This window comes from Geotrypetes seraphini, chromosome 3, assembly GCF_902459505.1.
Source record: "Geotrypetes seraphini chromosome 3, aGeoSer1.1, whole genome shotgun sequence".
Classification (NCBI taxonomy): Eukaryota; Metazoa; Chordata; class Amphibia; order Gymnophiona; family Dermophiidae; genus Geotrypetes; species Geotrypetes seraphini.
This window is the reverse complement of record NC_047086.1, coordinates 65,863,836-65,878,416: the sequence shown is the minus strand read 5'-3', so window position 1 is coordinate 65,878,416 and position 14,581 is coordinate 65,863,836. Positions and strand designations below refer to the sequence as shown.

Below are 14,581 nucleotides of genomic sequence, written 5' to 3'. Positions count from 1 at the left end.
GCTCAAGATTTACAAAGACTAGGGGACACTCAATGAAGTTATAGAGTAATACTAATAGGAGGAAATATTTTTTCACTCAGAGAACAGTTAAGCTCTGGAACGCATTGCCAGAGGATGTGGTAAGAGCAATTAATGTAGCTGGTTTTAAAAAAGGTTTGGACAAATTCTTGGGAGGACTTGGGATGGTAGCATAAAATGCTGCTACTATTTTTGTTTTTGCCAGGTACTTGTGACTTGGATTGGTCTCAGTGAAGACGGGATACTGTGCTAGAAGGAACATTGGTCTGACCCAGTAAGACTATTCTTATGTTCTTCTTATGCTCCAACTGGAACAAATAACATACAAATTAGAGAATGACACGGTGGCGGTTTACCCGCGGCTACTGCATTTAGCCGCGGGTAACCCGCCAAAAACGGGGAATGAAAATTAGCAGCTTCTGCGGGGACGGGGACAAGGCCATCACCGCCCCGTGGAGCGGTGAATGGTCTTGTCACCGCAGTGAGACATAAAGGATCGTGCGGTCCCCGCAGCCACCACCCGCCCACCCGCACGCCGGCTCGATCGTTCAACCAGCTTCCTCTCTCCACCTCACCTTAGTTTGCCGGCTTTTTTTTTCGGCGACCGGAACACTTTCAAAAGAGCCGCGCACGCGCGGCTGCTCAGTATTCAATCTTCTGCTCTGACCCAACCGGAAACAGGAAGTTGCAGTAGAGCAGAAGATTGAACTTTGAGCAGCCGTGCATGCGCGGCTCTTTGAAAGCGTGCCAGTCGCCGAAAAAGAAAACTGGACAGCTGTAGTGTACCAAGGAGAGCTGGACAGCAGTAGCGTACCAAGGGGGGGAGGGGCTCTCCCCCCCCAAGTGAACCTTTCCGACCCTCCCAGCGAAAGCAGCAAACCTTCCTCCAGTAGCGTCGGCTTTCTCCTCCCTCTGCCGCATCACTGATGACATCATCAGTGACGCGGCAGAGGGAGGAGAAAGCCGCGAAGGAGGTTTGCTGCTCTCGCTGGGAGGGTCGGAAAGGTTCACGGGGGGGGGGGAGATAGGAGGGTCAGCGGGGGTTCAGCTGGGAGGGGGGAGAAGCGGTCTGCCTCGGTGCTCCATTATCTTCTTCGGGCAGCAGCAGCGTTTACAATTCGCTGCTGTTGCCGGCTTCAGGCCTTGTTCTGTGCCGGGTCCTGCCTACTTCCTGTTTTCATGAAGACAGGACCCGACAGAGAGGAAGGCCTGAAGCGGGCAACAGCAGTGAATTGTGAATGCTGCTGCTGCCCGATGAAGTTCAGGACATCAGGATATCGGGGAAGGAGCAGGGAGAAATCGGATGCTGGCTTGGGGGTGAGGGTAGGGAAAGAATCGTGGAAGTGGAGAAATTGGCACGATGGCTTTGTGGGGGATAGGGGGAGAGAGAAAGAAAGGAAAAAATAAAGAGAGGGGGCAGGGGGAGAGAGAAAGAAAGGCAGAAATAAAGAGGGGTCAGGGGGAGAGAGAAAGAAAGGCAGGAAGAAAGAGGGGGACCAAGGGGAGAGAGAAAGAAAGGCAGAAATAAAGAGGGGGTCAAGAGGGAGAGAAAGAAAGGCAGAAAGAAAGAGGAGGGCCAGGGGGAGAGAGAAATAAAGAGGGAGGCCAGGGGAAGAGAGAAAGAAAGGCAGAAATAAAGAGTGGGGCCAGAGGGAGAGAGAAAGAAAGGCAGAAATAAAGAAGGGGTCAAGGGGGAGAGAAAGAAAGGCAGAAAGAAAGAGGGGAGCCAGGGGGAGAGAGAAAGAAAGGGGGGAGCAGGAGAAGAAAGAAGAAGGACCAGAAGAAGGACCAGAGACTCATGAAATCACCAGATAAAAATGTAGGAAAAATGATTTTATTTTCAACTTAGTGATCAAAATGTGTCCATTTTGAGAATTTATATCTGCTGTCTATATTTTGCACTATGGCCCCCTTTTACTAAAACGCAATAGCGTTTTTTAGCGCAGGGAGCCTATGAGCGTCGAGAGCAGCGTGGGGCATTCAGCGCAGCTCCCTGCGCTAAAAACTGCTATCGCAGTTTAGTAAAAAGGGAGGGGGAATATTTGTCTATTTTTGTATAGTTGTTACTGAGGTGACATTGCATAAAGTCATCTGCCTTGACCTCTTTGAAAACCCGCGGAATATAAATGATAATTAACATTTTCTCTGTATACAGCGTGCTTTGTGTTTTTAAAATTTTATTGTTGGTAGATCATTTTGACTTGGCCACAAAGGTAAGGGGGAGGGAGGGAGGGGAGCTGCTGAAAGACATCTAGTAATCCTTGCAGGCTTGACTGTGCAGGGAATTATTTTTGTAAAATCATGTTTTGTTATGTGACAGGCATTATCTAGACTTTAATTTCTATGAATGAATAGAATGAAAATGATATAAAATTACTTGCTTGCGGGGACCGCGTGTTCCGGCTCACACAAGGAAGGAGGGGGTGAAAGGGAAAAAGTTTCTCTTCCTTGGAAATAGATTCTGAAGTGACCTCATCAAAGAAGACCAGCACCAAATGTACAAGAAATCCCTTAAACAATGTCAAAAGAGCCCAAAATAGAAAACTGCTACTGCCTTGAGACTCCATTATTGAAGGAATCAACTTGAAATCACAGAAGAGACAGGAAAAGGTAAAATGCCTCATGGAATCCTCAGGTACAAAACACAAACCAAATTGTGAATGAAATCAGAGCAGACAGTAAGAATTATAAAATTGATGTCATTATCCATCTGGAAAAAAAGGCGTACTAGAAATAATGCCTCAGCAATACAATTTTCAGAAGTTCTATTTGCTCATGGTAAGGGAGAAGATAGACTGCTAGTGATGGTGGGGGGACTGATAGAAGATATGAAAGAAGGGTGGTAGAAAGGAACAGATAGTAAAGGAGGGAGGGAAGGGTAGTGGTGGAAAGGAATAGAACAGACATTGAAAGAGGGTAGAGAGGAACAGACCCTGAAAGGAAATGTGGAAGGCAGAGTGGGGAGAAGACGCTGGAAGGGAAGAAGACAGATGCCAGACTATGGAGGAGCGGAGGGAAGAAGATGGGTGCTAGACGGGGACGGTGACGGGGCGGTGAATGGGATGGCAGTGGCGGTGACGGGGCGGTGAAAGGGATGGCGGTGACGGGGCGGTGAAGGGAACGGCGGTGACGGGGCGGTGCAGAGGATGGTGGGCCGGGGACGGTGCAGTGACGGGGACAGATTTTTTCCCCATGTCATTCTCTAATACAGATTTTTGCTTTGACTATTGTTGCAGGTACTGAACAGTTGCAGTATTTGCATTTGCTTTTTATACTGGACAAGAAAATTTAAAGAAAAAGATATATTTCTATGGAAATGCAAAATTCTCATAACATGCGGTATTTCCTTCCCTCTTCTGCTTGCATTTCCAAAAAACTGCTTTGACTGGTTAAAAAGCATTTTATCAAAGAAAATTGAATTTCAAACTTGCCCTCATAACTTGTAATCTCATCTGATTACTTGAAGCTTAGAAACTGAATAATGAAAAAAATTCATTAGAAAACAATAGCTTCAACAAATCCAACCTGTAAACCAGGGATACCCAAAACATCAATCGCGATCTACCGGTTGATTGCAAAGGCAACACCGGTAGATCGCAGAGCCAATGTTCTCCTTAGCATTCCCCTGGTCACTGTCTCACCTTTAAAGTAGTGGAATTATGGCAGCCTGCAGAGCGAACGTAGCAGGCTGCCGTCAGCCTCTGTAGCACGTTCCCTCTGCCGCTGTCCTGCCCTTGACATCAGAGGAGATGCGGGACCGCGGCAGAGGGAACGTGCTACAGAAGCTGACGGCAGCCTGCTACGTTCGCTCTGTGGTAGACCCAGAGGGAAGAACAGAGGTGAGGGATCCAGTCTAAGGGAAGCAGCTCGATGATCCAGTCTGAGGGAAGCAGCAGAGGTGAGGGAAGCAGCGGACATAAGGCCCCCCACGTTGGGGTAAAATTGTGCCCGTCGGAGGGGGATTGCCTTAGAGACGCTGGATCAGGGAGGGGGGAGAGAAGAGACAAAAGGACCTTGAGGAGGGGCAAGAAAGCAACCTTGAACCAAAAGGGAGTGGGAAGACAAGGCAGATCCTGGACTACTAGAGAGGTTAGAGAGGTTCAAACACTCTAAACCGAGAAGAGAGAGATGCCAGGCCCTGGGGAGGTGAGAGAGACAAAGACCTGGACCAAAGGTGGGAGGACTCAAAATGTTAGCAGAAGGAAGATAGAGAGAGGGAGACACCTGAAACAAAAGGGAAGCAGAAGAAAGGGGGGCAGATGTTGGACTATGGGAGGTGCAGGCAGAAGAGGCAGAGGGGGAGAGACCCTAAGGAAGAACAGAGAGATGCAAGATCAGAACAGAGGAAGGAGAGATGTTGCCAATAGTGGTAGAGGAGAGAGGAAAAAAAGCTGAACTCCTGGAAGGACAGAGAGAGATGTTGGTTGGGGAATGGAACGAGGTCTGGAGGACAGAAGAGGTGCACTCGGTATATATAAATATGGGGGTCTTTTACTAAGGCGCGCTAGCTGATTTAGCGTGCACTAAATGCTAACGCGTCCATAGAATATAATGGGCACATTAGCACTTAGCACGCGCTAAATCGGCTAGCGCATCATAGTAAAAGAGAGGTTATATGTTTAGTATTTTTATTGTTGGTAGATCATTTTGACTTGGACATTTTAAAAGTAGCTCGTAAGCCAAAAAAGTATGGGCACCCCTGCTGTAAACTGTCTGTGTGTCAATTAGGATAAAACTTGAACTGTAAGAATAACACGGTAAACTGTATATTAGTATTAGACCCTTAATATGTGTCTAGCTAAGAAAAAACTTGTATCGGAAACTTGTATTGGAAACTTGTACTGAAACTATGGCAAATCTAGTGTAAATTGTAACCTGTTAACTGTATACTATGCATGTTTAACCCGTAACCCGTTCTGATCTCTTTGGGGACAACAGACAGAAAATGAAATCAATAAATAAATGAACTTTGTTCAAATGAAGATTGATCCCATCTTCCATTACAACTAAATAATCCTGCACAAAATGAGATACTGTAAATCAGTGTCTCTCAAACCTTTTTAGTTCTGGCACACTAAACGGAGCAAATGTTTTTCGTGGCACATTATAACTGAAATTATAAAATTGCAAAACTAACAAAAAATTAAACTTTTAGAGTTATTTATTTAAAGTTCTTTAAGGTATGTATGGGTAATTGCAACTGGTGAAACTAAAGAAGATAGAATAGAATTGCTAATCAATGTGATGGATGTGCTTGTTTTTGAGTGCAAATTAACTCAAAACGCAGCTCAATAGTCGACAAGCAAACATGCACTTCATCATCCATCATCTGCAGTCGTTCTCTTTTTTTTCGATTTAATTTGTCAGAGCTGAAAATCCAAGTTTACAAAGATAAGATCCAAACAGTTAACATAGTCTTGATTGCTTTGTTGCTCAAGTTAGAATAACTACTGCATAAAAAAATAAAAATAAAACTAATATTACTTGCCATTTCAAGGACCAATCACGTCAAAGAATGATGCTTGTCTGGGCAGTTGTATCTTTACGCTCACAGACATTTATAACACTGACAGATCTTTTCTACTTATGAAGGGAATTTTTAAAATTAAAGTAAAATTCTGGAATCTCTCATGACACACCCTAAATCTCTTCAGGGCACACAGTTTGAGAGATACTGCTGCAAATGAAGAACTGAGTTCTAAAACCTGTTAAGTACATTTTTTTTCCAAAAATGAGTTCATACCAGAAACTTATTGCCTTTATAGATAACCACAGTGTAAAAGTAAGAATAACATAATGTAACAAAGTAAGTATAACATACGGCCTCTTTTACAAAGCCACACTAGCAGTTGCGCTGCGCTAACGGCCCCGAAGCCCATAGAGATTTAAAGGGCTTTGGGGCTGCTGCCGCGTGGCAGGCACTAGCATGGCTTTGTAAAAGAGGCTGATAGTGTTAAGTACATTATTGTAGAACCCCCAGAATTTTATAAAGCTCCAAAACCTATTAATTAGGGAACCAATCTTATATCAGAATTCTTGAAAATAAAACTGTTTTGGATCTCAACTCTTCAAATTCTTTAGTACATTACACATGCTATCCCCAAAACCCACGATACACAGTACATACTGCAGGTCCATTCTGACATTATTTAATGTGTTTTACATCTCTGTAAGATCCTATATTAGGATTTACTTGAGGAAAGAATTCCATCGATGAATTCTTGTCTTGTAATCTTTCCATCCTGATCTTTATCAATCCGACGGAAGAAGTCCATGACTCGCGATTTCTTATGATTCATCCATCGCATGTACTTTTTCCTCCAGACGTCAAAATCAAAATTGGCAAATTCTCTTAGCTTCAAGAAAAAGCAGAAATTTTGAGGTTTTTTTTTTTTTTTTTACTGTTCAATTATATTGAAAAGTCAACTAAGAGCATTCCAATAACATACCACTACAACAGTTTTCCCAGTGTCGGCTGGCACACTGAATGCTCTGCACTCCTCCAATGGTTATATAGTTCCTGAGCATTGGAACAGCGCAGCGCATTCAGCGCACTGGCCAGCATTAAAAACCTCTTGTGCAGTTTTGTAAAAAGGGGGGGGGGGGAGGGTAAGTTTGGTGTTAGATTATATTTCATCTTTAAAACAGAACTTCTGAAACATATCCTGGGAGCTCCACAGTCAGGTTTTCAACACATACACAACACCTATTCGTGAAGTCAATCTGCATATATGGAAACCTGACACCATTTAACAAATATTCAGCAGTACCTAACCAGAGAGTACCAGTGAATATTAGCACAGCCATGGGTCCAAGAATGATACCAAAAGTTAGCCAGGCACCACTCATATTCAGCGCTAGTGCCAAGATAACTGTCTGAACAAGAATGACCACATTAATAGCTGCCACATTAATATCTCACTTGGATACCAATATATCTCCCCCCCCCCCCTTTTATCAAGCTGTGCTGCTGAGGAGCGTAAGCTAAATACTGAGCCACCTATTCTATTTCTGTGGGTGGCTTGGCATTTAGCCAATGCTGCTCGGCAGCACAACTTGATAAAGGGTTGGGGTTATGTACTAGTGCTGCCCGATTCAGGGGAAAAAATTTTGATTCGATTCTTCGAATTTCCTGCCCAACTGAGTGTTTCTTTTTCAAATGTCCTGGCAGGTTTATTTTGTAGCCTCTTCATCCACCCCACCTCCTTTGCCCTCTCCTACCCACGCTAGCATTGTGGTGTAAACAAAATAAACAAAAAAGATTTTCCCTCTCTCTGTTAGGTCCTAGCTCACATTCATTGCCTAACACCAGCTCTGGCAGGATACACATTTCAAATCTGACATATTGTAATCAGAAAACAGAAAATAATTTTTTTTTCTACCTTTTGTTCTCTGGTCATTATTCAAATTATGTTGGTCTCAGGCTCTGGTTTCTGTCTTCTGTTAACTGACTTGCCAGGGTCTCCTGCGCATTTGACGTTTTCTTCTTTCTCCGTGCTCACCATCCATCTTCCATCTCTGTCCTCCCCTTCTGTTTCCCTTCCATCCCCTGGAGGTCTGGCACCTCTCCTTTTTTTACTCTCCCCCCATCCAGTATTTCTACCCCCCTCCCTCCACACCATTCCTTGGGTTCAACCTCTCTCCTCTAATTCATTGTCCACCATCTTGCTCCCTCTCCTCTAAGACCCATTATTTCTTCCCCTTCCCTCCCACCCTCAGTCCAGCATATATCCCTCTCTTAGACCCCTCCTTCTGTATTATACTCGTATCAGAAACTTGTACTGAAATTATGGCATGAGGAGGCCCCTAGAAGTCCAGCATGTTTCTCTCATCTCCCCACCATCGTCCAGCTTCGCCCTGGCCTCCTGGACTTACTTTCAAAACTAATTACGGCCTGCAGAGGATCCCCAGTGATATAGCAATTATAGCAGGCTGCCATCAGCCTCTGCTGCATGTTCCCTCTGTTGCGGTCCCACCCTTCTTCTGACATCATGTCCTGTTTTGGTCTGGATGTACAACGGCAGAGAGAACATGACAGTAGCCTGCTAGAATTGTTACATCACCGGGGATCCTCTCTGCAGGTTGTAATTACTTTTGAAAGTAAGACTGAGAGGCCAGGGAGAAGCCGGATGATGGTGGGAAGAAGGGGAAAACATGCTGGCCTTCGAGGAACCCCTATAGCCGTGGAGCCAAGGGTGCCCACAGTGCTGGCCCAGTGCAGTACTTCCTGACCGACACCTCCCCCCCCTCCCCCCCGTGATCTCTGACATCGGGCCTCCTAAAGCGGGAGCAACAGCGGCAGTGGACAGCTAGCAAGAGGCAGCGCTTAGGACAGACTTTTAGCTGCCAGAGCACTGCTCCTGCTTTAGGAGGCCCAAAAGAATGCGGGAAGGGCTGGTCAGTGAATCAGAAAGCCCAATTTTTTAAGAAAACGAATCAATTCAAATCGATTCACTGATGTGAACTGGTGAATTGATTCGATATGGCAAATCGGACAGCACTAGTATGTACCAATATATTCAAATTGTTGACATGCTATTCATTATAGGTATTCTGAACACTTGTTTTAGATAGCCTGCACTAAATCATCCCTCTGGTACCCATGAACAATAATCACATTCATTGCCTCAAGTTTAATTTTGAATAAGTTTGTAAACGTCCTTCAAATGTCCAGAATCTTATTTAAAATAACAGAATTGTTACAAAGTTATTTGGAGGAAATAAATGAAAATAATATTAGCTGTAATAGTAAAAGAGTAGGGATGTGCATTCATTAGAACACATGTGGTTCATTTAAGCATCTTCATTTTAGTGTACACAAACTTGACTGTACATGCGTGCACCTATTTATTAGAGCATATACAATTAATTTACATGCATTAAAATGTTTTAACACATGTACAAAAATCTTATAAAAAATAATGAGTACAGCGATCTAAAATAAAACACACAAAAACAGGGGAAACATTTCTGAAAAGAATCAAAAAACCAAATTGCAAATATTTTGCTCATGCACATTCTTATTAAAAATTCATGTCCTTTTATCCTTTAATAAAGTATATTCTGTCTATGGCTTTGCTACTGATTTTGCTGTGCTAACCTTCATGTTCATACTCCAGTTTTTCCTTTAATGTCAACTATTTTTAACACCAATAATTAAAGAAAATGCATGAGAAGTTCATATAGTGTATCTGACAGAAATAACTGATGATTTAGAAAGGCTGTTGGTGGATTTGTAAGATTTCTAACTTCCTTCTGAAATATTATATACCAAAGAATACAATAATTTGAAAGAAAAAGGTGAAGATGATGATCATCGAAATATCAGGCAATATATATACTATGGTAGAACTATTTTATGTGATACTACAGATATTCAGAAGGAGGGTGACATTCAGTCAGCTATCCCCAGTAAAGCTAACCAGACAAGACTGTCTGATTTACTTTAGGCCTACTAGTCGAATGACCACAGTCATCCAGGTAACTCTGACCAATATTTCTAGCTCATTAAGGGCCTGTTTTACTAAGCCCATAGAGATTTAAAGGGCTTTGGGGCTGTTGCCATGCAGCAGTCAATGAAGCTGTCCACGCAATATGTGGCGGCGGCGAAAAGGGCAAACAGAATGCTAGGAATGATAAAGAAGAGGATCACGAACAGATCGGAGAAGGTTATCATGCCATTGTACTGGGCTATGGTGTGCCCTCACCTGAAGTACTGCGTCCAGCACTGGTCGCCGTATATGAAGGAGGACACGGTACTACTCAAAAGGGTCCAGAGAAGAGCGACCAAGATGGTTAAGGGACGAGTTGCTGTACAGCGAAAGATTAGAGAAACTGGGCCTCTTCTCCCTCGAACAGAGGAGATTGAGAGAGGACATGATCGAAACATTCAAGGTACTGAAGGGGATAGACTTCGTAGATAAGGACAGGTTGTTCACCCTCTCCAAGGTAGGGAGAACGAGAAGGCACTCCCTAAAGGGGATAGATTCCATATGAACGTAAGGAAGTTCTTCTTCACCCAGAGAGTGGTAGAAAACTGGAATGCTCTTCCAGAATCTGTCATAGGGGAAAAACCCTCTAGGGATTCAAGACAAAGTTAGACAAGTTCGTGCTGAATCAGAAAGTAAGCAGGTAGGGCTAGTCTCAGTTAGGGCACTGGTCTTTGACCAGAGGGCCGCCGTATGAGCGGACTGCTGGGCACAATGGACCATCGGTCTGACGCAGCAGCAACAATTCTTATGTTCTTATGTTTGACAAACTCTTTGTATAATGATCCTATTGTATGACAGTAAACTGAAAATTAACATTTCCTCAGTCCTCTTCATTATGTAACTATGGTTCTACTGGAATTAAATAATTTAGCATGAATGGCACTAACAAATAATTTGTGTGATGTAACAGATTCTTAAGGTCTGCCAAAAAGCAATTTGATTTGGTAAACCACAACATCCTTTCACATAAAGGCCTAGAATCTGTATTTAGTAATGGTACAATCAAATGTCTTTCTAACTGAAAACAGCTGGTATCTTATTCTTCCAAAGAGTCTGAAAAATCATTAGTCCCCAGAAGGGTACCACATGGCTGGTTACTTCTTTGCTGCCCACTACTCTTTTTAACACACACAGACACCAGCATACTAAAGTGTGCAGAACTGCACAGTGGGCAGTTCTATAAATGGGTGCCTCCTTTTAGGCATCCCAAAGCCATGCAACAAGAGCCTATTCTATAATGACATGTGGGTGCTTCTAAAATCAATAATGACATGTGGTGCATCTAAAATCAAGATAGGGGATTAGGGAGTATGAATAATTTTCAAAACTGACAAATTAAAATTAATAAATTCATGAAAAAAAAAAATTCTACCATTGTTGTCTGAGCATTGCTTTGATTCTAGTGTCTCTCTTCTGCTTTTCTCAAGTTTTTTTACAACATTTCTCTCTCTATGTCTAGCATTCATCTTTTATGTGTCCCTATTCATCCTGTCCAGTATCTCCCCTCTGTGTCCTTCTATCTTCCCCACATGTTCAGCATCTCTCTTCTGTGTCCCTATCTTACTCTGTCCAGCATCCCCCTCTGTGTCCCTATCCTTGCACTGTGCCCAGCATCCTTCCCACTGTGCCCAGTATTGCCCCTCTATGTCTCTCTGCCTATGCTCCCTCTAAAGCCAACATCTGTGTCTCTGCCTCTACATGGCCAGCATATCTTCTGAATCCTTATGTCTAGCTTCTTTCTTCCCTTCCTCCTGCACCCCACCCACCAACCATTCCTCGCTCATGGTCTGGCATCTTTCTCTCTCTCCCCTAGTCCAGTCTCTGTCTCTCTTCTTCTCTTTGCTTTCCCCTCCCTTTTGCTCCAAATCTCTTTCACTTTTCCCTTTGCCCCTCACTGAAATGCAGCATTTCTCCCCCTCTGCCCCATGGATATTTAGGCATCTCTCCATTACCCCCTCCCCATGCACAATTGTGTTTCTCCTCCTCTGCCCTCTCTTCAGACATTTAGGCAAACCAAGTTAGATTGTAAGCTCTTCTGAACAAGGAATGTCTATTTAATGTCAAAATGTATAGCGCTGTATACACCCTTCAGTACTACTGAAGTGTTAAAATAGTAGCAGTAGTACCTCCATCACCCCCCCTCCACACCTGTATAGGTCAGGTCTTGCTCCAGCTTTCCCTGCCTGCTACCTGCCCTCCATACAGTAGTAGCAATTACGTCCCCTTAGAGTTTAGACATGGAAGAGGACAGATTTGGGCAGGGCACTGGAGAAATTCCTGGCTTGACGCTTTGGGCAATACCTAACTAATTAAGATTCATCTCTCTATCTGCCTTATTTTGTGGGTACATAGGTACTGTGATGGTTGCCAGCAGCTATTTGTGGAGGTGGTGATTACTGTTAGTATCCTTTCTGGCAAGATTCAGGTACAATTCAATGATTTGGACTTCCTTGAACTGCAAGAAGGGCCATTTGGTGTGGCCCTTCAGCTGGAGAGGTCTGCCTATTCATCAGCCCTTTTAAGGGCTGAAGAAACCCGATCTCAGAGGGGGACAGGGCTAGACTCTGGCAGGAGCCCATGTAGCAAAGTCCTGTGAGATAAGGAAGGAAGATGGCGGCTCCCTTCTTCCTTACCCTGCTGAAGATCCGACGATGTTTTCCGCTCTCTGGTGGCTTTTTAAGGGCTGAAAAAGTCCAATCTTAGAGGGGGCGGGGCTAGATTCCAGCTGGAGATTGTGCAGCAAAGTCCTATGGGGCAAGGAGGGAAGATGGCAGCTTCCTTCCCTCTAAGGTTGTAATATTGTTGGTCTTGTTATTTTTAGTAAACAGTTGCAAGGTGAGGGGATCCACAGTGTGTAGTTATCCTGGGAATATATAATAGTTGTCGGTGCAAAAACTCATGCTCCAGGTTTGTGGAGAGTGTGAAGACATGCAGAGGGCTGAAGGTTTGCCTCAGATGTCTAACAACCTTGCACTGCTACTGCAGATGAGCTCCTAGGATTAGGTTGAGAATTACTAACATAGTTTACTTAACCAATAAGATGCTCAATGAAGAGTAGATGAGATTCCTAAATTTATACTGCCAGCAGACTAAGAAGCATTACCATCTGCTGCTATTGGACATCACTACAGCTACTATTTAACTTCAATAGTACTGAAGGGTGTATGCAGCGCTATACATTTTGGCATTAAATAGACAGTCCTTGCTCAGAAGAGCTTACAATCTAACTTGGTATGCCTAAATGTCTGAAGGGAGGGCAATGTCTCTTAAACTCTTTTAGCACTCGCACACTAAACAGAGGAAATAATTTTTGTGGCACATTATAATTGAAATTATAAAATTGCAAAACCAACAAAAAATTAAATTATTTTTTTGTTTAAAGTTCTTTAAGCTATGTATGAGTAATTGTAACAATAGTGAAACTAAAGTATATAAAATAGAATTGCAAATCAATGTGATGGATGTGCTTGTTTTTGAGTGCAAATTAACTCAAAATGTAGCTTGATATTGGCAAGCAAACATGCATTTCATCATCCATCATCTAGAGTCGTTCTCTTTTTTTCAATTTAATTTCTGAAGACGAACCAAACAGTAACAAAGCCTTGGTTGATTTATTGCTCTAGTTAGGGTAACTACTGCATAAAAAATAAAACTAAAATTACTTGCTGTTATTTTTCAAGAACCACTCACATCAAAGAATGATGCTTGTCTGGGTGGTTGTATCCTTATGCACACAGACACTCACAACATTGACAGACTCTTGTGTACTCAGCGTAAAAATAAAGTAAAATTCTGGAATCTCTTCGGGGCACACAGTTTGAGAGACACTGACATACAATATGAAGGGAAGTTACCTTGGATGAAACATAAGAAAGGCTCTACGAAAGCTCTATTCAAAAACATTCACAACCAGGGTAAATATATTAACTGAGAGATAACACTTAAGGGGCACTTTGCCTAAAATGAGCAGAGCTAGAAGATATTTAATAATGTTGTCAAATAATCAAGACATAAACAATTGATGGGAGACTCTGGAACCACTCCTAAACTATCACCATGTTCAAAGTGTTTTATTTAGTTAGTTCATTTTTATCTGCTTTGTATGACTAATAGTTTCAAATGTTTAACTTCACTGGGAATCCTTCCATGAAAAGGATTTCTGTTTTAGTGCTCTAAAATGGTCCAAAATAAACTACTGATAACCTTGTGAGACTAATCACAACAGCTTTGTTAAAAGCCAGCTATTGGGGTAATAAACATGTCTGCTGCATTTGGCACCTTTGGAAACAATCTGCAAAAAAAATCTATCAGCAGACATTAAGGATGCACACAGAACAGATCTGGGCTTTTTCCTCAATTTTTGAACTTTGATGCTCCACACATTCATTTTAACAATAAATATCTTGAGGTGTGATAGAATACCCAAGAAAATGGAGTAGATTCTGTGCCATTCACGGAGGAAAGTGTTTGTGTACCCTCCTGCTGGTGATATTCAGGGGGGATCTGCCCAAGGGAGGGTTCTGGGGGTCTGGCAAGAGGGGTTGGGTACCCTTCTGCCGTCAATCTTCGGGGGTGCGGGTTCTGCCAAAGGGGGGGGTTCCGGAGGGGGGTTCCGTGGGGGGGGTGTCCGTTAGGAGGGATTGGGTACCCTCTTGCCGGCGATCTTCTGGGGGGGGTTTCTGTCGGCAGGAAGGGTTGAGCACCTTCCTGCTGGCGATCGCAGGTTTTGTTGGCAGGAGGGGTTGAGCACCCTCCTGCCGTGAATGTCGGAGGGGTGTTAGGGAGACTAGTGGCTGTAGCCGTGGCCGCTATACTAATCGCGGCAGGGAGATCCCTTGCCACGATTAAGTATAGTGGCCGCATCTACTTACCATGTAGGCCAGAGGACATAATTTGAGGTTGAGGGGTGGTAGATTCAGGGGCAATATTAGGAAATTCTACTTTACGGAGAGGGTAGTGGATGCCTGGAATGCGCTCCCGAGAGAGGTGGTGGAGAGTAAAACTGTGACTGAGTTCAAAGAAGTGTGGGATGAACACAGAGGATTTAGAATCAGAAAATAAGATTAAATATT

At 43.4% G+C, this 14,581-nt stretch overlaps 1 protein-coding gene across 11 annotated transcripts in view; it reads right to left on the bottom strand.

The window, feature by feature from the left end:
• Window positions 1-14,581, bottom strand: part of DST (dystonin) — an 883,569-nt gene that overhangs the window by 25,980 nt on the left and 843,008 nt on the right. For all 11 annotated transcript variants that reach the window (XM_033936420.1, XM_033936427.1, XM_033936422.1 and 8 more), the window contains one exon: window positions 6,212-6,374. In XM_033936420.1, coding sequence (XP_033792311.1) covers window positions 6,212-6,374 — 163 coding nt within the window. The remainder of the gene's footprint in view (window positions 1-6,211; window positions 6,375-14,581) is intronic.